The sequence below is a fragment of the Podarcis pityusensis genome, assembly GCF_964106645.2.
Source record: "Podarcis pityusensis genome assembly, chromosome: 9".
Lineage (NCBI taxonomy): Eukaryota > Metazoa > Chordata > Lepidosauria > Squamata > Lacertidae > Podarcis > Podarcis pityusensis.
Genome location: NC_138034.1, coordinates 39,232,304 through 39,256,383, shown reverse-complemented (window position 1 = coordinate 39,256,383; position 24,080 = coordinate 39,232,304). Strand labels below are relative to the sequence as shown.

The 24,080-nt window shown below is 41.0% G+C and overlaps 1 protein-coding gene across 3 annotated transcripts in view; it reads right to left on the bottom strand.

Moving 5' to 3' along the window:
• Positions 1-12,469: 12,469 nt before the first annotated feature.
• IQCM (IQ motif containing M) overlaps positions 12,470-24,080 on the bottom strand; it is a 93,663-nt gene continuing 82,052 nt past the window's right edge. For all 3 annotated transcript variants that reach the window (XM_081021653.1, XM_081021655.1, XM_081021654.1), the window contains exon 12: positions 12,470-12,986. In XM_081021653.1, the coding sequence (XP_080877779.1) occupies positions 12,853-12,986 (134 nt within the window). In that variant the 3' untranslated portion in view covers positions 12,470-12,852. The remainder of the gene's footprint in view (positions 12,987-24,080) is intronic.

Genomic DNA, 24,080 nt, shown 5'->3' with positions numbered 1-24,080 from the left:
CTCTTATGCTATTAACAACAGCAGAGTGCTGTACTTTAGCTCTATGAAATAGATACACAGAAATATTTATTATTTAGGTATTTTTTAGTGATGTACTATTACCCCATCAACCCCCATTGCTAATAATTTTAATACCTTTTCTTAAAATCAAAGAAAAACAAGCAGTTCATGAAGAAGAGCCAGCTTGCATTTTATTAGGATGGTTACCTTTCCTTTGTTAACGATCTTAGGAGGACTATTTTGGGAGGCTGTTGTGAGAGAAAGTGATGAGAAGAGATACATCCAGACATCAGCCCTCACAAACACACTTGAAACAATGTGCTCTCACAGTTGCTTAAAAGTCATGGAGCAGCTGCACTGAGACTGTAAAATCTGCAGTTTCGGTATGCCAACGATTTTCAGTTGGCCTTAATCAGAAAATAACACAATTTTCATTGAAGTTCTCTGCAAGCTAGAAAAACACATTAGGGCTGATGAAAATCCAGCCCAGAAAAGCAACCAGCCTGCTGAAACTTATCAGAGATCTAGAAGTGAGACACTTTAAAAAATGTGGCAGGTGATGGTGCTCCAGGTTCAAAATTCCAGGCAGCCGCTTACATTCCCCCTCCCTCTTGGTTTTCTCCCTACTCCCACATTTAGAGAGCATTCCATGGCCACTGAGCATGATCAGCCCTCACTGGGTTATTTTTGGGGTTCTCTTCCTTTAGGGTTCTTCCCCTCCTAAATCTTAGGGAGGGCACACATTGCCTATTCCTGATTTACACAATGACCTATTTTCAAGTTATCTCAGCAATATTTTAACTCACGTTAATAAATTTTATCCATAGATAGAAAAATAGCTGGCAGTGAGATTATTACAAATTCTTATTTTACCATATAATATATGTTGGTGAAAACCCTTAATGAATGGTATATAGGTTCACCACCAAAAGCAGGAGTTTTGATCTTAGGTCTGCTTTTCTCTCTCTCTCTCTCTCTCTCTCTCTCTCTCTCTCTCTCTCTGTCTGTCTCTCTCTCTCTCACACACACACACAAAATTGCTGCCACATGCCACTTGAAATTGCAACCATGTGATGTAGCAATTGCCCACAAAGTGACACCATTTTATGAGATCATAAAATATTCTTTGTTGGATGGTAATTAGCCGCCTTTTTGAAGTTAAGTTTAAATTGTGGCAAAATTTTAACATACAAGCATGCAAAATCCTAAGGGAATGCTGATATTATTTAGTTGTCTGAAGGAACTGTATAACATTGGCTTCGGAACTGGACCTATCACCTCTTCCATTCCAAATATCAGTGACAAAGCCAAGAGTAGTGGCTGTAAAGTTAATTGACTATTGAACTCCCTTTGGCTGCAATCCTATGCATATTTTCTTAGGGGGTAAGTCCCATTGAATTTTGTGGGGTTTACATCTGAGCAAATACACAGGATTGGGTTGAATCCTCAGCTTGGGTCCAAACTTTTGTCAACTACAAATGATCACTACAGGAAAATATTCTCCAAACTAATCCTAAAGCCCTGTTCAGGTGATGAAAGTTGCAATGGCTAATCCTGTCACTCACCTCCAGATGTTCAAGGGGCTTGTTTACATGGAGGCTGCGCCTAAATGCATACACAATCCCTGAAAAATGAAAGGCGAGAGATCATACATAACACCCCATGTACAAGAACCTATGCATACTTGAGTGCATGCAAAAACACTCAATGCAAACAAGATCTTTTAATATGTGGAAGATTTTGATGTGAATGTCAAATCAGGTAGCAGGATTTTGTAGGAACCTGAGACTTGTGGCAACAAGAAATAGCTTAGGATGAGCTGTACTAACTGTTGCACTAGTCTAATGTTGCAAACAGTGGATGAGATCCATTGGATCTTCACTGGAGGAAGGTAGGATTTTTGCCAATTCCCACTGAAGCCTGCAAAAAAATTATTTAGCAGGTTGGAGGGATCCTCTCATTTTATATTAAAAAAAAAAACTTTTATAGATGACACTAGAGTAGGGAGAGAGAATTGGCAAAAATTACCTCTCCTCCCATTCCTCTAAGAGGAGCTTCTACTAAATTCTTTACATGCATAAAAGGAGACCTTCCTTTCATGCAATTAGCAAGTCAGGATCCTTCCCTTTGACATTATGGGCATATTCATATAGGCAGGAAAAGTTTGTTTTGTGTTATGAATAACATACCAGTTCCTGATGCTCTGCTCATTCTACTCTAGTATTAGAAACATTTCCCAAGACTGGGATATTCTGGGGCAAGTAGAGATGCATGCCAGTGGTTTGCCTGCTGACATACATGAAATGGCTCTCTATGTGCTAGAAGTACAGTTTGTGGTTCGAGGACCCGACCCCCGCAATGTGAAATGAATACACAAGGACATGAGATATAAGGTTAATGGGCAAGAAAAGGCCACAACTTTACTGATTACAGCAGTGAAAAGATATTGGCTTAGGCATTGGATGTCTAAAACAAGGGGGTTTATTCACCAGTAGGTGGAGCCTGTTGATGCTCATCCAACTATAGGCTCTCCCCTGATGTCACCGAGGGTCGTGCCATGGCCTCCCGCCAAGCAGGCATCAGACAGAATACACGACCACCAGATTCCTTTAACGGAATACCCAAAATATTGAAGGCATAGGCGATGGCCACACCTAGCTCTTCGATTCCACAACACATTTTTCCAATGCCTAACCGCCACCCGAGCCCAAAAGGCGCTATCAAGCCAAATGTCGCTCCCCAGGTCTGAGAGATGCACCCCGTCATTCCGAAACAAAGCCTGATTGCCAATCCGGATACGGTCATGATAAATGACTCGGCCATTCATAAAGCGCACCCAACGGGCCACTGCCCGATTCACGAGTTTCCTGGTTTTCTCAATGGCCATACAGTTCTGCGCACCGTGCCACACAGTTCTCTTCAGGAAGGACGACCAGAACACCGTTGTTCCGGGACACAAGGCGGTAATCGCAACCAAGTCTCTTTTTATGTGCCATGACAAGTCCGCACTTCTTTTGTTGACAAGGTCATTTTCCTCTAATTGAATGATAAGGATGTCAGGAAAGCCGAACGTGGCTACTTTCTCCCTCAGCAATGGCATGAGTTCCTCCCAACGCATGCCTCGTCTCGAAAACCAGGAAACTCGAACTCCAGTTGGTAAACCCAGGTTAGGCGTGAGGCCGCAGCTGACCGCCCGAACGTGGGCCCAATGGACTATACTGTGGCCGCAAATCCACACACTTCTCCTGAATACAGCTGAGAATAAAAGGAAAGAAAAAACCAGGTAAGTAGGGGTAATGTGGTAGAGCGCAGTCTAGCGAATATAACCTTTATAAGCGTTGGATTTCCACCGGCCCATTTCCTTAATCTTATCCGCAGGCAGACCCAACCGTGCGGCTGTTGTTGCGGCGCCAATCCTAAATGAGTGTGCAGTATAATCCTGTTAGGCTAAACCACAAGCGTCAATAGCTTTGCGGAGTACCCATGTGAATTGATGTCTCAATAAGGGAGACCCATCTTCATGAACCAGAAACGGACCCGGGCCAGGCGGTCTAAGGTAGAGGTACCGTCTGGTGTCCTTGACCGCGCATGGGCCCTGCTGCGCTGACGCTGTAAGTTTAACTAAAACCCCCCTCCCGGCCTGATCCGTTTTGGATTGACGTATCCGCACCGTCATGCTAGATTCGGACAACTGCACGTCCTCCATAAGAAGGCCGCGCGTTGAACCGCTTGCAGTAACCTCGACCACGACTTCGCCAACTCTCAAAGCGCCAAAAAAGGCGATAGCATATGCCGCGGAAAACAGGCGGGCCTCAAACTTGGTCCAACACATTGACCTAAGCTTTGTGCGTATCTGAGATAGCAACCCGTAAGAGATTGGCTTACGGCCCTCGGCCCTAGGGGGTTGCAACCTGCCCCAACCCTCAATAGCTCTGCGGACCAAGAAGTCACAGCACGGATCGGAGGAAAACGTGGCTTTTGCAAAGAAGCTAATGGCGGCTACATGTACCTTTAAGGTTTTGAGGGCACGACCCAAATCGTCTAGATGGGAAAGGTATCCCGATGGGGGCGGGTGCCAGCCAGGTGAGTGGGGGAGGCGGAGCTCGGGCTCCCGCCCACAACCACTCCCCTCTCTTCCAGGGAGGAGAGTCTTTCCTGTCTGATGTATTACATTATTGTGAAGAACTTAAACACACACAGACACACAATAGTGTTCATGCAACAGCAGTTTCCAGCAATCAGTGCAGATGTTGCAGCTCACCATGCATGTTACAGAGGAGACCTTGGTAAAGTCAGCTGAACAAAATCAGCACGGGAAGAAAAAACTAATAAATACACTGCAAACTGCTGTGTACAAACAGAGTGCAAGGTGCATCCATCAAGATATATTTTTATTTCAACAAATACAATATGGTAATTGTTGCTGGCAAGCTGAGACAGTGTACAAGCTAATCACTTGTAAATACTAACTTTAGATTTTTAAAGAACAAGAAAAAAACAGTGTCTAATTAAACTTAGAAGATTTTTGTTGTTGTTTCTGTAGCGTGTACATAAAGGACACGACAAGGCTTAGTGTACTGTGCGCTTTGAGCAGAGTACTAGATGTTCTAAATATAGTACCTACTTGAACACAAGATAGATGTTGCAGAAGAGTGTAGAGCTTGGAGGCACAGTGTCAAGGAATCAGTGGGAAAATCTCTTGATGCAATTTTTCTGACAACAGATTAAAACGTTAAGGGTACTGAGATAGGATTGTAAATAGAAACGTGTGCCGTTATTCATGCAGGTTCACCTTTTGTCTTAAAGAACCGAAATGATACAAATCTGCTTATTTTAAAAGGAAGACTGCTCTGTGCCTGTTTTCTGTAAGAAGACACTAAAGGTGCCATCCTGATCCACAGAGCTTACTAAAGCATTTGCTATTGTTATCAAGACTGATGCTGGTAAAAAGCTTGTATGCATGAAGAGTGTAAAATGAGTCACTGTCACTATAACTAATATACAATGTTCTGCATAAAAGCACACTTTCCATTAGATGATATTCCTGTTCAGAGAATAGTGCACTGCAACATGCTATACTTGATTACTAACTTTTTGTAGTAAGTCTTTAGGCTTCAGAGCCAGCGTGGTATTGATTTTTTATATATTAGTGGATCCATTACATTATATATTAAAGTAACATTTTTACATGTAACTGTGTGTTTTGTACTATTTTAAGTTGTATATTGCTACTTCAGTTTTATGTACACCGCTTAATATATATAAATTATATAATCTAATCTCAGTGTCAACTGCTAGGAGCAACAATGAAAGAGATATATTGCCTTCCTGTTCTGACCTACCGGTATCTGGATCAGCTGCTTAGGGTAGCAGTGAGGAATCTTCAGCCCACATGCCTAATTAGACTTTGCATGGGTGTGGTGTGGTGTAGTGGTTAAGAGCAGTGGACTCGTAATCTGGTGCACTGGGTTCGCGTCTCTGCTCCTCCACATGCAGCTGCTGGGTGACCTTGGACTAGTCACATGTCTTTGAAGTCTCTCAGCTCCACTCATCTCACAGAGTGTTTGTTGTGGGGGAGGAAGGGAAAGGAGAATGTTAACCGCTTTGAGACTCCTTCGGGTAGTAATAAAGTCAGATATCAAATCCAAACTCTTCTTCCAAACTCTTCTCAAGTGTGGGGAACATAAGGACAACGCTGAAGGTGAACTTCCAGTTTTTCTTTTGCAAGTGAGGCTTTCTGACAACACCAATCAGCTGATTGGCACTAACAGGGAGACCCATGGCAATCAGCCCCTTGAGAACTCTGAAGTGCAGCTGAGGGGGCTGTCTTTTCAAGTGATTTGCCTTGAAACCAGCAGCTGAAAGTTTCAATTTAGCAAGTGCCTTCAATGCAAACTGCTTCTTGATAATGGCCGTTCCTCACAAACCACATCTACCTGCCCACGTGTTTTATGCAAGCACCTATGAAGGCAGGGTCCCAGCACTGATCAGTTGATTGGCAGTGGGAGTGGACTTGCTCCATTAGTGTGAAGTGGTTTGCATGGAAACAAAATGCAAACACTTTCATGTATCTAATCTAATTTCACCAACAGTTCTTCAATCTTACTTGGATTAAGCTTCAGTTAATAGGCTCTCGTCCATTACTGAGAGAATACATCAATATAGCACATCCACTTCTGTTCATGCAGATGTAGAGCTGTGTGTCATCAGTATATCACTGACAAGATACTCCAAATCTCTGGGTGATCCTACTCTGCGGTTACATGTTAAACAACACTGGAGAAATCCATGTTGCATGAGAAATGGGGAGAGGGATAGGCCTAATGGCCTAGGAGGTCCTGTAAGTTAAGGAAGCAGGTTCAGAGTTTTGTTAGTAGCTGTACCAAAGTCATAAAAAAGAAATGTGACTATAGATAATTTGCATAAACCACCAGTTTCAGTTCATGCAATAAATTCATTTTGGGAAGTCTTTTGCCTTACTCATAGTATGGATATTTATACCACTAGCGACATCCAATATTATGATACAGTTATATTTCTCTCAGCTGCAGGGGTAAGGCTTGAACAGCTCCACTATAAAAACAAACCCAGGAGTTCTTCTGTCGGTATAGTTCATGGAATCTTAAGCTAAAAATAGCTTAAAGGGGTTCTTGTTTTGTTTTTAAGACTGTTTGAGTCCTTCACAGCAGAAAAATAACAGCTTTGCTGAGAAACTAAACAATGGGCAAGTGAAGAGAATATTGGGAGATGATATCTTGGGGGGAAAATAGAATTACATCTGCACAGAAAAGCAAACAGCTCAAGGAATATCTCAAAATAATGATACCATCTGCACAGGGGAGTATAAATAGCTCAAGGGATATCTCAAAACAAGAACAGAATTCTGCAACAGGCAGCATGGAAGAAAATATATTTTATAGGTATTTTATAAAAGGATAATATACTGCTGTGGAACATGAGTGTGTACAACTCGGTGAAATCACTGAAAGATTAAACTGGGTTTCTGCCTCACAGGCTGAAATAAACTAACAGCACTTGGTAAATTTATGTAACGAGGGTCTTATGGTGGTTTCTCATAAGCTGAGCTGCAATATTGGTAGGAAACACAAACAAGAGGAAAATGTACAATACATGAAACATAATCTCTTCCAAAACTGTAATTCATGCTGAAGCAGTAGCAAAAAGAACTAAAGAGTCTATGAAGAGATTGCAGCTGATTTTGAATGGACAAAGAGGTTGCCACATAAAGTTCACTTGTGAATGTATCACAGGGGACTGTTTTTCATAGTATATTTGTTGTTGTTGTTGTTACTATTATTACAGTTATTACAATTTATTACTGGTGCACAACAATATTGTTTTTCCTAGCAGAGCAATATTTTTATTCTAATTACTATTGCCATTTCCATTATTACTGATTAAGTAATTAATTTAGATTCCACTTAATGTCCAAATAGGCTTCTAACCCTGTTATGAAGTATAAAAACCAATTCTACAAACATTGAAATATAAACATCCTTAATTAAATACAAAATATAACAATCCTATTATTGAGATTCGCAAGTATCCGTGCCAATGGAACGGAGAACAACCACTAATCCAAGCTTTGTGTCTCATATATTCATTGCAAAGTTGGGGACCCTTTTCATCAATTCTATAGCAGCACTTTGAAAATACATGAAGTCCAGCCATTGCACTGTGGGTAGAGGGAAGTGAATGCATTCCTGTGTTGACTAGGAAACTAGGGAGTGCTTCCTTCTTTCCTTCCAGCACAGTGCTAGAAGAGACAAAGCGTCACTCAACTGCCTATGTGATATTAAGTGTGAGGCAGGTACAAGATATGGCTGGGCCAATCTGATCAGAGTACCTGCAAAGCCCTGAGCATGGCACCATGAGCGAGAGAGCTGTGAGTGGTGCCCAGAAGCCTTGATGATCAGTTGATTGTCTGGGCTTCAAAGTACCACAAACCAGGCTAAAATGGGTCACCTGATATTATTGTTGTGTCCCAGCCACCTGCTGAACTTGGCCTGCAGGGGATGGGGGAGATAAGGACCCAGCCTACCAGACAAATCTGGTTCCTCACACCTGGTTTCTGCAACATGAGGAACACTTCCATTTCTTCCTGCATCATACAGCTGTCTTGGGAGCCACCATATTGCAGCACAGCAAGATAGGAAGAGTCGCCTGGTTGCCAAGGCGCTTGGGCAACTTACCCTCCCCTGTGCTACAGCCTATGGGCCACGCAGCATGCCGTGAGAATACAGGAAGAGTCTCTGGCTGTCTAAGCTATTGGAATATTCTCAGTTATGCCACGACTCACTTCTTCTGTGGCTGTAATGTTTGTAAACAGCACAGAAACAAATTAAAGGCACAGTTGGAGGTTTCAGGAGAAATGTGCCTCCCTGCTTTCCTCTGAAATATCACCTTAGCAAAAGCTCAGCTCTGTACTACGTGCCAGTGCGTTAGGAGCAGAGCGAATCAAGTCTTTTAACAACCAAGCAATACCTCTGAAGACAGATAACCATGGTTGTAATATTATTTCCTGGTTTTACTATTCCAATCCTGTTAACATGTTCTGTTACAATAGAGTGAAGCTGTTCATTTTATATATATACTCCTTCCTTTCCATCCATTGGTGCTTTTCTTTGCTCTTTTTTGTTATGTAGGTACTCATATTTCTGTCCTTGGTGTGTTAAAAGATAATTCATACTGATAACAGCACTGATGGGATTGGCTTCCAAATTCAACATATAATGTTTTCAATATATTTGCCTGGCTTTTTGTGGTGGTGGTGGTGTAGTGGATTGTTATTTTCTAAATACAGCTTTGAAAACAAACTTCTGTCTTTGAAAAAAATGTATTGCTTGGACACCTGTTCCTGTTTATTTATTTATTTATTTAAAAAATGTTAGCAGCACATACACACAAATCTCACAATGTGTGTGTGGGGGGGGGGGAGAGAACAGTGGGGTTGATCCAGACTTTACCTTATACGAATGGAAAGTCTTTTTCTTTGCATGGATGGCTTTGGATACAGAGGGAAGATCCCACCAATGTGGGGGGGAGGGATGTGATGTTTGAAATTCTCCTTCCCTCCACAACTCCCAGCACCACCAGCCACACTGTTCTGGAGTGTCCACTTATGGGAAATCCACTCAGAGGATGATCCAGCTGGCGGAAGTGAACTTTGGATCCAACTCAATGAAGACAATCGTTACTAAAGGCAGCTTCCAATTAAACAGACCTGCTACTGCAAGGACTCTTGGCTGCACAAAGGAACTTCTCCTTCCTCTCTTTGGGTACCCTATGCCTCCCTAAATATCATCTGGGGGTCCCTCCAGTCCGCTAGAACAGATCTTGGGAAAATGCAGGGAGGGTAGAAGGACAGGGAGTTCCATTGCGCAAGTGGGAATTCATGAGTTAATGGATCTATTTAGTTGAATTCCACCCTGTATCTGCTTAGCTGAGAGTAAGTTTCACTGAATTCAGTGCAACATTTTGGAGTAGACATGTACATTATTGTACTATAAATACACAAATAAAAAAACTAGATGAATGGCACACATAGACACACTGCTTAATTCTGCCTCACATAACACACACAAACCTAATTTCAGAGATACTACAGACTTGAGCTATTTGGTTTTTTTAAAAAACTCCACACACTGTGGGGAGAAGGAACATTAAAGTACCTTATGAAAACTGAACGCATTTAACATCATATCACTTGTAATTATGAAATCTGAAAAGCAGGAAGAAAATAACAGAGAAGACATGTTCTTCCTAAAACAGGAGGAAGGAAAAGTATCTTGAACACCCCACACCCACCCATTGGCCACTTTGACAGATGGATAGTACATCCCACCTATGATACCCGATATTTTATTATTTTAATTATTAAACTTATGAACCACCCTTCATTTGAGGATCACAGGGTGGTTTACTATATAAAAACACAAAAATATGTAGCATAATAACAAACAAAGCAATAATACTCCCTACCCAATTTAAAAGGCCTTGGATTGTTTAATTAGCCAAAGGCCTAAAGAGGCAACTTAAGCATACATATGACCATGCAACAAAATTAACATTATAGATAAGACCAAAAGAATCAAACTGATACCATAAACCATCATTTTGGTATCAGTTTTCTTACTCAGTCCTGTCTCCTATCTAGGGTCTAGATTAGCAGAGGTACTAAAATCTCAGAAGGTCATTGTTTTCTTTTGTTATTATGTCATGTATTTCTGTGTTTTTATATTGTAAACCACCCTATGATTTTTGGATGACAGATGGTATAGCAATTTAATTAATAATAAAAAATGATGAAGCAACCATGCAGAAGAAAACCAACCGTTCAGTTTAAAAGGTAGCACAATTCTAATCATCTTCACTACAGTATGTTGTACTGTTTCCAAAAATACTCTGTAGCAGAACTCAATCACGAACTGTGGAGAGAATCTCTGTGGGCAGTCAGTATATCCCAGGAGTGTGGCTGTGTGTGCAGCAGGAGGGCAGCCTGGTGGGTGAAGGATGTGTGGAGAGGGGACTGTAGCTCAGAAGTAAAGAAGATGCTTTGCACATAAATGTTCCTTGGGTGAATTTTTCACACTTCCAGTCATGAGGATCTCAGCAGGGCTCTATTAGACCTCTGCAGAATCCCTGAAGAGTCATAGCAAATAGTTATGGGCTAAATGAACGAATGGTCTCTGATGCAGCTCCTGATCCAATTCCAGTTGTGTGGTTTTTTTTGGGGGGTGGCTTTTTTAAATGAGTAGGTTGAATAATCCATTTAAAAATGCATGGGTTGATCCTGATAAGATCATTTTAAATGGACAGTAATTTAACTCTAGAATATGGATAGGGTTGAAATTTGATTCTGTTCACATCTGAAGGCAAGCTTATCCAATTTGCATTTTCCAAAACCATACTTGAGACAAAACACTGCCTTCCTTCAAAATCTGCACTTTGAGATGCAGTTCTCAAAATATAAAATATGTATACTGGGATAAAACGTGTAAATAAATGTGTATATTAGTGAAGATAACATTCAAAAATGCATTACGTTGGGGGAAATTGCTTTGCAAGGCAACATAAAATAAAAATGTGTATAGTAGAAACACACAGCAAAAGATTGGTAAATTTTCATGAGGGCTTTTTTAAAAAATCACAAAACAATGTAGAAATATGGAGAACAGAACTTAAGATTGGAAAAATGAGGAACTGGGAGAAATAAAATTGATATATTCACCCATTCCTGCTTTAGAATACATAGCTGGCTCTTTTTTTTTTTTTCATTGAAGAGCATTCCATTCACATTTCTATGTTAATGGAATTTGATTCAGTATGATTTCATCCCCCCTCCCATCAGAAGTATTTGTAGAAAAGTCGACTTGGAATTTTGAAAGGAGAAGCTCTTAAACTGGAAAATTATTCAAGTTGCCTGCCAACCATGGCCTTTTTATGTTGATACAATCTCATATATTTTTTTAGTATTGATCAGGAAAAATATTGGTGAACTGCAACTTTGGGTGCTTCCAGGCTGTTGCTATCTTTGGGCAGGATCTAATCACATACCATCAAATTCAGGTAGCACACTTGCAATTGATTGGGAGGTCTGGCACAACAAACTCGCTTCCCCCAAAGATCTGATTTTTTGCGATAAGGATCGCGACGGGAACATGCACTGGAAAGTGTGGGAGAAAACTTGCTTGACGTAACAGTATCTAACCTCCCCGCAAACAAGTCAGGACAAGTGCTCACTAAACAGCCAACATTGTCTAACCTCCCTGCAAACAAATCAAATGAATGCTCAATAAACATTGCCCTTCGAAACCTTGGACATAATGCTTTGTTTTATTTTTTTGTTTGGAGGGGCTTGCTTGTGATCTTACTATGTCTTTAGGCTTTGGGGGAAAAGATCAGCGGGAAGCAGTGTTTTTGAACTCAGTTGGGTCACTGGAACTTTCTCGGCACTCCATTCTAATTTGCAGTTTTGCTATAATAAAAGCCCCAGATATATTGCTACTGTCTAGACATTTTATCTGAAACAAGTGTCCTTCGTAATCCCAGAGGACTTTTCTATTTTATTTCCAGTAAATCAAAGTCTGTGAAGAGCTTTGGTTCTTATTAAGACATACCCTTCACAGTCCAGTGATTGCCAACAGTGGCAAACCATTGACAGTTCATTTACATATAAGTGATGACTTCCATCAGGTAGTTGGCTCAAAAAACTACAATGGACACTCAGAGAGCATATCCAATATTTCTTGCTCTTTGATGAGGATCAAGTGCCAATTTATTTATAGAAAAGTGACTATTGAAAGGTAAAGGCTTTCCTTTACTGACCTTACACCGTGTTTTTGCAGATTTGGGGAATATATTGTTAAAGCGCTTGATGCAAGTTAGTTTGTTTTGAAAAGCACACAGAACAACTTTGAGATCAAAAGGCACCAGAAAGGCTGTAAAATTTCTCGGGCAAAAAACACTGACACATTTATTTGATGTTAGACGCTGCCATACAGAATACAGGAAGACAAAAACAAAAGAACAGTGCCTATTATGATCCAAACAAATAAGCATGGGATTTTTAATTTTAATTTTTTTACACATTAGGTTTCTAAATCCTACTGAAATTGTTTCAAACCGTATAGGAAGCTAGTGTATAGTATGGGCTCAAGAGCGATGTTTCTGTTATCTTCTGTCTACATCTGATAATTTAAAGATGAAATGCTTTCCATTGTATACTGGGAATTTTCATCAGAGGAAACTGAAGTTTGTTTGCAATCCAGTATCTTTATAATCAAATTGATGATGCCATTTATTACAACTGGGCACGAATTGCATCCTATGTTAGACACTGTTCTCTGTTACAGCAGCAGCTTGGTTTGCTTCCTGTTCTTTCGTCTTCCTTTCTCGCATTGATGCAGCTACTAAAGCTCCAGCAACTCGAATATCAGCTGCCTTTAATATTGGATGTCCACCCACTGTAACACAAAATCAATAGATTTATTGGTATATTAAGAGCATACAAATGAAGATCCATCTCAATTGAGGACAATGCGGACAAAGGTTACTGTGGTGTGTTGTTTTGAGTTTGTGGGTGCCAAACTCGCATTTGATCCCTGGATCCAGCAAGCCTTAAAAGCTAGTCAAACCAGCCTATTCCTTCCTGAAGCCCTGGATCCAATAAATATAAAATATAAGCCAAGCTGGCTTCCTCTTGAGGTGATGGGCCATTAAGAGCACAAAGGGGATTACAGATGTAGATACATTCTGTATAAACTCATTCCAAATGTTGTCATATTTATCCAAACAAAGTCTATGTCTGTAAGAAGTCCATTCAAAAGTTGTGAGTGTTGCCATATTGTTGATCCATTGATTATCTTTATTCTTCCAATTCATCAGTATCAGTCTCTTGGCCACTTTACCTTCTTGACAATCCTGTGAGGACAGGTTTACTCTCCCAACGTAATCCAGTGAGTTTGCTGGCTGGGCAGGGATTAAAACTCTGGTCTCCCAGGTCCTAGCCTAACCCACAACCCACTATGCCACCACTAGCCCTGTGTTTGTGTGTGTGTGTGTGTGTGTGTGTGTGAGAGAGAGAGAGAGAGAGAGAGAGAGAGAGAGTATACAAACTTTAGTCCCCATAGTCAATGTAAGATGCATCTTAAAGTAACTTGTTATCCTTGATTTTTCCATGAGCTATTTTGAATATAACTTTTTAGGAAACTTGAGAAAGCAAATGATGCAGCAGAAAAGCTGACAACTAGAGGGCAGGAGAGATTCTCCAGACATAGAAAACTAGTGAGCCCATGTTGTGACAGCAAACTCTAAATAATAAAAATTGACCTGAGTCGAGCAGAGCAAAAACCATGCACAAGCACAGTTGGAACAGAAAGAGAGTTTGGTTGTCCTCACTTCAAATGCTTCAGGAATACTTCTCCCATGACGATGTAAAGCAGAAGAGGAAGTCATAGAACCATTCTACAACCATTTAAATGTGGCTATCCACCAGAAAAGGAAATATTCCATCTAACTGCTAAAAGGCCAGACATCCTTTATCTTGGTGAGGAAGTAATCATCTCAGCAGAAATGAAGATGTAGCAACATAAAATTGCAGCTTTCAGAAACTGAGCGCCCAAATATTGTGAGTGGCTATGAATATGTTCCCCCTGTACATTCTTGCTGATGATAAAGCTCTCAAACAAAAGCAAATTTGAACTGTGGATATGTAAGTCTGCAGTCAATTTGTTCTTCACAAAAAGAAAATTGTGAAGTAAAATTGCAGATATGTCCAGATGGTTGTGATTTACCAGTACAGTTGAAGTGTCATTTTAAGGTCATCCCAGGAATGCACACTGTGTTAAGGCTCTGAAGTGAAACTAATGTGGCTTGTGGGCCAAAGCAATCAGATTGGTCCTGCAGCAGTACAGAAGAACAAGCCTTGCTTAGGAAGAATCAGCATGGCTTCTGTAAAGGTGGCTGTTTCCTCACTAATCTTTCAGAATTCTTTGATGTGTCATTAAGCATTTAGATTGGGCTAAGAAGATAACATTTGAATTCAAAGATGCAGCAATTTCCCCAATAATATTAAGTGGGATTGGTGCCATTTTACTTTATAAGGAAAGAAACTAGGAGGATGCACCATTTTAAAATATTTTTAATAAGAATGGCATGGGAAAGTGAATAAGGAATATTCAGTGTTCAGTACTTCAAAGCAATCTTCTTCTTCTTCTTTGGCGATCTTCGTAGCCTAGTAAGATTGTCTTCCATAAAACACAGTTTTAACAATGAGTCTGTAAGTAACTGTGGAGGCCAATTCCGGAACCACACGTCCTTCAAAACACTACACCACAACCATCCAATGAGACTGATTAAACATACAAAATAGAAGCATTTCTTCATGCAATACATTAATAATATGGTTGACACGGCGGCGCCCCCCCCCCCCGGTTGCTGTGATAGGCAGTAGGTTAGATGGGTTTAAAAAGGAACGACACATTTATGCACGAGGGGTCTAATCAGTGCAGATTCATCAAGATATCTAAAAAATGGAACCTTCACATTCTGGAGCAAACCCCCCCCCCCCCCCCGTTTAGCAGATGCTGTTATTATATCTGATTTGCAAATTTCCAGGGACATTTGTTTGAAGAGTGTCATGGGGTAAAGTGCTGGACTATGTGGGATCTTGGCCCAAGCTAGCAGTTTTCTAACACAAAAAAAGTCTCTGTAAAAAGCACCCTAAGCCAAAGGGGGAATCTAGAAACCAGAATGATGAAAGAATAAAGGAAAGGAAACAGATGGAAGACATAACTGGAAGAAGCCACAGACTGAAAAACCTCTTTTGGCAGTATGTGTGGAAAACCGAACAGAACTGCATAAAAGATTCTAGTTACAATTATGAAGTTATAATCTGTTACCACCTTCTATTCTCTCTTTTTTAGAGAGAGAGAGAGAGAGGGAGAGAGAGGGAGAGAGAGAGAGAGAGAGACTTGAGATATGTGAGAAGCAAAATTTACTTTGTGAAGAAATTAGTTAAAATTCTTACCAGGTATTTAGGGTTTGATGCAAGAATACAATTTAGGTATTTAGGGTTTGATGCAAGAATACAAAGACGTTTCAATTTCTAAGTGGGATTCACATACTAAGCTGATTTTCCAATGAAGTGGAAAACAGCTTGCTGTAAGTCCTGAATAGGATCTAAAGATCAATTTTCAACAACAACAAAAAGGGGGTCCAATCTTTTCCCCAAACTCTTCCCCTCAAAATTAAGGCAGAAAATGTGCTAGCAGCAGTAGGAGAAAGAGAGGATTCCCCTCTCTTACACCAATATTCTTCCTACACCAGGGCCAGTCCAGTACGCATGCTGCCCTTCATGCCTTTCCTGGTGGCCCTCAACAATATTTGATGCTCTCCCCAAAATTTTTTGATGCCTTCCCAAAGCCGGGTAAGCAAGGCGCTGGTCTTTGGCAGGGAGGCGTGAGGACTTTGACAGGATCCTAAAGTCCACCCACCTCCTTCTCAAAGCCTAGGGAATGGGTGAGTGCTGGTGAGGCGTCAAATTTTGGCCTTGCTTCCCACACACCATGCACAACAGGGCAGTGTGCGGTCTTCGGGTTCTCTGTCAAAGACTCCATTAGCCAATTCCCCACTTTGAACTCTTGGATGCCATTGGCGTATACATATGCCCACTGCTTATAACAGCCTCTACTCACAGAGGCTGCAAAACTATTTCTGTACAGCTTTGGACCAAGATATCTGAAAGATTGTCTCTTCCCCTTATATATACAACAGGTCACTGTTCTCTGAGAAAACAATTCTCTAGCAGATATCATCTTATCACAATGTAGGATTCAGGCCTTCGGTGTTGTGGCACCTCCCCTTTGGTATTCCTTCCCTTTTAATACGAAACTGGAGCCATCTCTGTGGTCTTTTTGATGCCTACAGAAGACCTTCCTCTTTCTACAAGCCTGTCAAGTGGAGATATTTCCAAATCTGCATCTGGTTTGCAATTGATTTTTAATTGTTTTATCAATTGTTATGTGTGGCCCTGGGCTTCTTGGGGAAGAAAGGCAGGATATAAAGTAAATCTATAAAGATCCTCTTTCCAGATCCCAAGAGAACCATCTACAATAGCTATTCCCTCACACCGTCTCCAGTGCAGAGGGCATCCATTGACTGCTCCTCTCTCACCAGCTCTCCTAGGTGAGCCTCACTTCCACAACACACCATGGCAATTCCACATACATCATTTGTGTGTGTGTAGGTGTACATGCCAACCTAGCAGTTCGAAAGCACATCAAAGTGCAAGTAGAATCATAGAATCATAGAATCATAGAGTTGGAAGAGACCACAAGGGCCATCGAGTCCAACCCCCTGCCAAGCAGGAAACACCATCAGAGCACTCCTGACATATGGTTGTCAAGCCTCTGCTTAAAGACCTCCAAAGAAGGAGACTCCACCACACTCCTTGGCAGCAAATTCCACTGTCGAACAGCTCTTACTGTCAGGAAGTTCTTCCTAATGTTTAGGTGGAATCTTCTTTCTTGTAGTTTGGATCCATTGCTCCGTGTCTGCTTCTCTGGAGCAGCAGAAAACAACCTTTCTCCCTCCTCTATGTGACATCCTTTTATATATTTGAACATGGCTATCATATCACCCCTTAACCTCCTCTTCTCCAGGCTAAACATGCCCAGCTCCCTTAGCCGTTCCTCATAAGGCATCGTTTCCAGGCCTTTGACCATTTTGGTTGCCCTCCTCTGGACACGTTCCAGTTTGTCAGTGTTCTTCTTGAACTGTGGTGCCCAGAACTGGACACAGTACTCCAGGTGAGGTCTGACCAGAGCAGAATACAGTGGCACTATTACTTCCCTTGATCTAGATGCTATACTCCTATTGATGCAGCCCAGAATTGCATTGGCTTTTTTAGCTGCCGCATCACACTGTTGGCTCATGTCAAGTTTGTGGTCAACCAAGACTCCTAGATCCTTTTCACATGTACTGCTCTCAAGCCAGGTGTCACCCATCTTGTATTTGTGCCTCTCATTTTTTTTGCCCAAGTGCAATACTTTACATTTCTCCCTGTTAAAATTCATCTTGTTTGTTTTGGCTCAGTTCTCTAATCTGTCAAGGTCGTTTTGAAGTGTGATCCTGTCCTCTGGGGTGTTAGCCACCCCTCCCAGTTTGGTGTCATCTGCAAATTTGATCAGGATGCCCTTGAGTCCATCATCCAAGTCGTTGATAAAGATGTTGAATAAGACCGGGCCCAAGACAGAACCCTGTGGCACCCCACTAGTCACTCTTCTCCAGGATGAAGAGGAACCATTGATGAGCACCCTTTGGGTTCGGTCAGTCAGCCAGTTACAAATCCACTGAGTGGTAGCATAGTCAAGACCACATTTTACTAGCTTCTTTACAAGAATATCATGAGGCACCTTGTCAAATGCCTTGCTGAAATCAAGGTAGGCTACATCCACTGCGTTCCCTTCATCTACCAGACTTGTAATTCTGTCAAAAAACGAGATCAGGTTAGTCTGACATGACTTATTTTTCAGAAATCCATGCTGACTATTGGTGATCACAGCATTCCTTTCTAGGTGCTCACAGACTGTTTGCTTAATGATCTGCTCCAGAATCTTCCCTGGTATTGATGTCAGACTGACTGGGCGGTAATTATTTGGGTCCTCTCTTTTCCCCTTTTTGAAAATAGGGACAACATTTGCCCTCCTCTAGTCTGCCGGGACTTCGCCTGTTCTCCAGGAATTCTCAAAGATGACTGCCAGTGGTTCTGAGATCACATCTGCCAGTTCTTTTAATACTCTTGGATGCAGTTCATCTGGCCCTGTAGATAAATAGGTACCGCTCCAGCGGGAAGGTAAACGGCATTTCCGTGTGCTGCTCTGGTTCGCCAGAAGCAGCTCAGTCATGCTGGCCACATGACCCGGAAGCTGTACGCTGGCTCCCTCGGCCAATAAAGCGAGATGAGCACCGCAACCCCAGAGTTGGCCACGACTGGACCTAATGGTCAGGGGTCCCTTTACCCTTTACCTTTAGGTGTACATTTATCTATAGTGTTATTATATGGTTTCGTCACTAGATGGCACTGGACTTAGTTTATCTGCTAGAATCAGAAGTTACCTGTTGCTATTCTGTTCTTGCTTACGAGAGGCAATCAGGAAATGTATATATTTCACCTGAAGATCACAGGGTGGTTTACAACATAAAACGTGCAGCTAATGTATATCCTTAGCCTTCTGTGACACGGGGTATGTAAGCCCATGAGATGGATGAGATGCCTTGGAACTTCTGCTGGGATTTACACACTCAGTTTTCAATGCCAGCTACTGTCTATCTTCTTCTTCTTGGTTGGTTGGTTGGTTGGTTGGTTGGTTGTTGGTTTGCTTGCTTGCTTGATTTATATTCCACCCTTTATCAACAGATCTCAGGGTGGTTCACAAGATAAAGGCACAAATAAAGAGAAACAACAAAGCAATAACCTACCACCCACCTCCGGGACACAAGGCAGGCACCACCAAACGCTTAGGGTTTCTTGCATATGGCAGGTGTGATCAAACTCCCTTCTCAATGTGTTAGCAAAGTCACTTAAATAACAAAGAAAGAGTCCAGACACACGTCTCTAATATTGTCTCCTCCACTGTGGTGAGATATATTGCAGTATTATTTAAACCACATCCACTTTTGTGACAATCCATAACTAGCCACCCCATTTGGGAAGAGTGAGTTGATCCTTAAGCTAAAAAAAGTGGCTGTTTTATATAGTTGAAAAGGTAATCCATTTGAAAATGTATTAATGAAAAAATGCTAAAATTCTATTAATCTTAATAGGATATCTACAAGGAAATTCAACGCTTAGTAAGGACACAACACAGCATTTAGAATGTATTAGCAAGAGGAGAAAAAAAGTAAAGACTTGTTATTCTTTAAGCAACTCAAATGCAAGATACGATCTCTATTTATTAAGAAATAAGGTGATAGGTTGTGTAGCACTAATTAGCAAATAATTTGGAACAGAATAGCAAGGCATGACTTTGGCTCCAGTGCAGTTCTTATGCCAAAGTATCTTGTATATATTATCACTTGTTCTAGCACAAAGTCAACAAAAAAATTAGGCCATTTCAGGCATGCATACATAAATACACTAATTTTTGTATGCATCGTCTTTCTATATTTTCCCAATGAGAAACTTTGCCATTGAGTAAATGTGTCTCCCCTATGTTGAGTGTTGCATCTCCCATTTTCGTCTGTTTCCCCAATGATAAACTTTAGCACTGAGTAGATCATAAATTCTATGTCAGCCTTTTTTTAAAAAAAAAAAATTCAAATGATATTTCTGGATCTCTGGATAAGAGTTTGAAGCTGTGATGTTGGTGGCCATTTTTTAACCACCTTCACATTTTGAGATTTTTGGGTGGCGCACGGGACATGGGTGGCGCTGTGGGTTAAACCACAGAGTCTAGGACTTGCCAATCAGAAGGTCGGCAGTTCGAATCCCCGTGACGGGGTGAGCTCCCGTTGCTCAGTCCCTGCTCCTGCCAGCCTAGCAGTTCGAAAGCACGTCAAAGTGCAAGGAGATAAATATCGCTCTGGCGGGAAGGTAAATGGCGTTTCCGTGCGCTGCTCTGGTTCGCCAGAAGCGGCTTAGTCATGCTGGCCACATGACCCGGAAGCTGTACACTGGCTCCCTCGGCCAATAAAGCGAGATGAGCACTGCAACCCCACAGTCATCCACGACTGGACCTAATGGCCAGGGGTCCCTTTACCTTTACCTAATTTATTACTATATAGTTTTGGGTGCTAAAATTCTGGTGCAATCCAATAGGAAGTACAGCAAATGAAAGAACATGGCTAATCTCTATGGACAAGTTTGCACATAACTCTGAAGTACTGAGGCCTTCTGTCCATCCTGCAAAGCTACCCTAGTTCCAGTAGTTTGTACTGCCTTGACATCTGCCAAGCAGCTAACCAATAATTTCTTTCCAGCCCTATTCTTTTGGCCATTCTGTGGCTCAGGCTGATCCCAAGCTGGTATCCACATCCCCGGGAACAAAGGAGATTCAGAAGGGTGGTGAGCATCATAACCTACTGTACCAGAAGAACATGCAAAGACTACTTGCTGACCCAAACCATTTATTAACAGGCGTTATCCAAACCTATATAAAGCATGTTTCAAAGACAACTTTCAATTGCCAAAAGAGAGAGCATGCAATTAGTATTTGAAATAATTGTGATTACATTTTGTGCTAATATTAGCATGGGGGGGGGGAGGAAAGAACAACAATCTCAAATGGCATTATTATCAAGGCACTCAGCTGGTGACACAAAGCAGGGGAGGGCTGATCTTGATTGTTTCTTACATTATGATGCTCTGCACAAACAGAAACCCTTATATAAATGTAAAGTGCATTAGAATTAGTATTTATATGGCGGCATTGATAAGAATTTCATGCTTCCTTTGGGGTGTCTTGTCGTAACAGAAACAAACTACTGCAATATTTGCAGTGAGCATCCATTAACACAAACTTTCTAATGAGTCTCTCTGGCTGTATATGCTGACAAAAGGAAGATTACTTTCTCCTTTCAGTGATTATAAATCTTCCCGTAAAGTTTTAGACTGTAATGTTCTTAATGAAGAAAATGTGTCTATTTTGATCCAAGGAATTCAAAATGACAATCAGCCATTCACAATGTTGTCATTTAGACTTTGTCAACACTGGAATTAAAGTCTCCAAAGCCTTTCGTGTGAATTTGTGGCCATGGTATGATAAAAATGTTACGACTGAAAGTTATGACTTTTAAAATTTCAGTTATAGCATGTTTATCACACCAAGTGCATGAATCCACATATAAAGCACTAGAAGCCTTGTACATGGAGTTGTTTGGGAATTCTACAAAACAACAACAAAAATCAGTGCAGTTTTGAAATCAGTGGTTAAAATCGGTGCTTTGAAAGTGTCAGCTTGTAATCTTGTTTCAAAATGTAGAGACTTTAATTCCCTGAGCTTCCCACAGCTTCTGTATGCAAATCACACAACCCACAGATCGATTCATACCTGGAATCTGGAGTCACATCCCAGAAAATAGTTTAACTGCTACAGAAATAAGTCAAACTATTTGCCCAGCCCCCACAACCACCCTCCGGATGGTTTGAACTGCTATCATCTCCAACCATTGATCACACTGTTTGCAGCTAACTGGAGTTCTGGTCCAAAATATCTGGAGAAGGCTGAGCTAAGCTAATACTATCTTCTCTGACTGGCAGCACCTCTCCAAGGCTCAGGCAGACTTCTCTCCTAGGAATACTGTACAAGTGACTGAACCTAAGACCTTCTGCACAAACCATGTGCTGTACTAATGAACTACAGGTGCTTCCATATACTAGGACCCCATTTCCCCCCAAGAAAGCTTGGCGGGGGAGTTAAGGGAGGGGGAATAATGAATTATGAAAAATGCTAAGGGAAACTCACCCATCATTAATACTGACTGGATCTATTCTTTCCTAAGCCTCCTAGTAATTTGGTGGCGCTGTTGGGGCTGCATGGGAACTAACAAATGTCTGCTGTAACACTGGAATCTGATATATTTTTTAAAGGGAAAAAATGAAACAAAACAAGCTGTTTCCTGTGCAAAATCTGTGGTGCCAGCAAGAGAATCAACAGTGTTAATTACCTATATAAAAATTAAATTTCCTTGGGCAAACACAATTGCTAAGGAACGGTGGCAACAGCAAGATCACAGGGCTATTTTTATAAGATGGCTATATGATTAACAGACCATTTCCCAGCCCAAGGAACTGGAAACTTAGCAAGAGGCTGGTTTGTTTGGACACAGCATTTTTTTCAAGCTTTAAAACAGAGCTGCTTTCCAGCTCCCCTTCTTTTGGATTAAATTCCACCATTTTGAAGAGTCCAAGGATCACCTTGCCTTAGTCCAGTTGGGGAATGAAAATAAAAATGATAAAGTCATTCATGAGCTTACAATACAGCTCCTCTGAGCTATCTTCTTTTTCACTCAGAAAAACTTTCTTGTAAATGTAATTCATTCCATTTGCTTAGCAACAGCTGCAGTTTTTATTACTGTAACAGAAAAATATCAGATGTAGCCTTGAAAAGCAGAGTGACAGGGACTCTGGCATATATTCTGCCACACATACATATTAATGTAAATGGTCTGCCATTGCTATTTTTTGTAACTCACCTTTTAAAACACTGTATAGTTCAGCTTGTAATGACAGAACATTTCCCATTCAACCCATGCAGGAACAAATACCATACCATGCCACAGATTTTATCATTAGGAATTTCAACATTTAAAAAGAAGTTAGCGTAAATTTATTTAGTTAGGCCTCCATTACTGATTAAAAGCCCTGTTAGTTATACAAAATAGTTTGTATGAACCTTCAAAATCTGCAGGACAGGCAAGGTGATCTTTATTGTTTGCTCTTCCTATGTATCTATCTATACACAATTCAAGAAAGGTAAATGCCCAGTAGACAAACTTGCATGTTATTTATTTAAAAAGCAAACAAAATGGAATGCACTAATATACTGAAAAGTATATAATTTTCTGATCATGATAATGTTGAAATTAATCTCTGGCAAAGCTGTAAGATCCTTAGGAAAGAACAAGGGAGAGATAACAACTGAAAATGGGAGGCATTGGTATTCTCCATGGTACCACAAATGTAACATGCATTTCACTTTGAGGAATATACAAGGTTATTTGCATGCTTCCGTCTCAGAAAGAGGGAAGAGGCAAGGATGTCACAGTATTATATTTATAGATGTGTTTATCAGGTGCAAGGAACCCAGCAACTTTTTCTCTTCAAATATATAGGCTATCATTATATAGCCCTGCAGTAAATACTAAATATATTTCCAAGCTCAAATTAAACGGCAGTTCCATCAAATGAATAGCAGAGTGGTGGAAATCAATCTTATCAGTTGTTTTTCTGTTCCAAAGACTACAAGAATGAATCACAGATTTGACATTCCTAAATTTATTGAATTGACTGCAATTTTGAAGCTGTTCTTCTGTCTGATTAGTCAGGAAACAGTTGTCTCAGAAGGGGGAGAGACATACTACTCTTATTTCACCAGAATCATAATGGCATACTTTCACAAATGAATATGTTTTTCTCAGTGCTTGAAAAAAATAGAAAATACTAATTTATTTATTTTTAAAGTCTCAGGATTGCTGGTAGTTCTGAAATTTGATTTAGTGGTTGTTCTTGCCCTGCTCACTTCATCACTGAGGAGATATCAGGTTCAGACCTCTGGTGCCCTTATGTTTCTCTGGACCAGGATGTTTGTCTAGCTTTTGCCAGTATTGATGGAGAGTTTCATCAGTCCTTTGTTTTCATGTAATGCATGCCGGTTCCGATTGTTAGAATCACAAATGAAAGATTTGGGTGTAAGAGTGCAGATCTATACACCTGGACTCTGATCCAGCACATTTTGGCAGAAATTGAAGAAGTGTTCAGCAGTGGCAGAGCAAGCCTCTCGTGCACATCGGGCAGCGCGAACTGCCCATAGGGGCGGCATGGGGCGCACGGTGCCCAT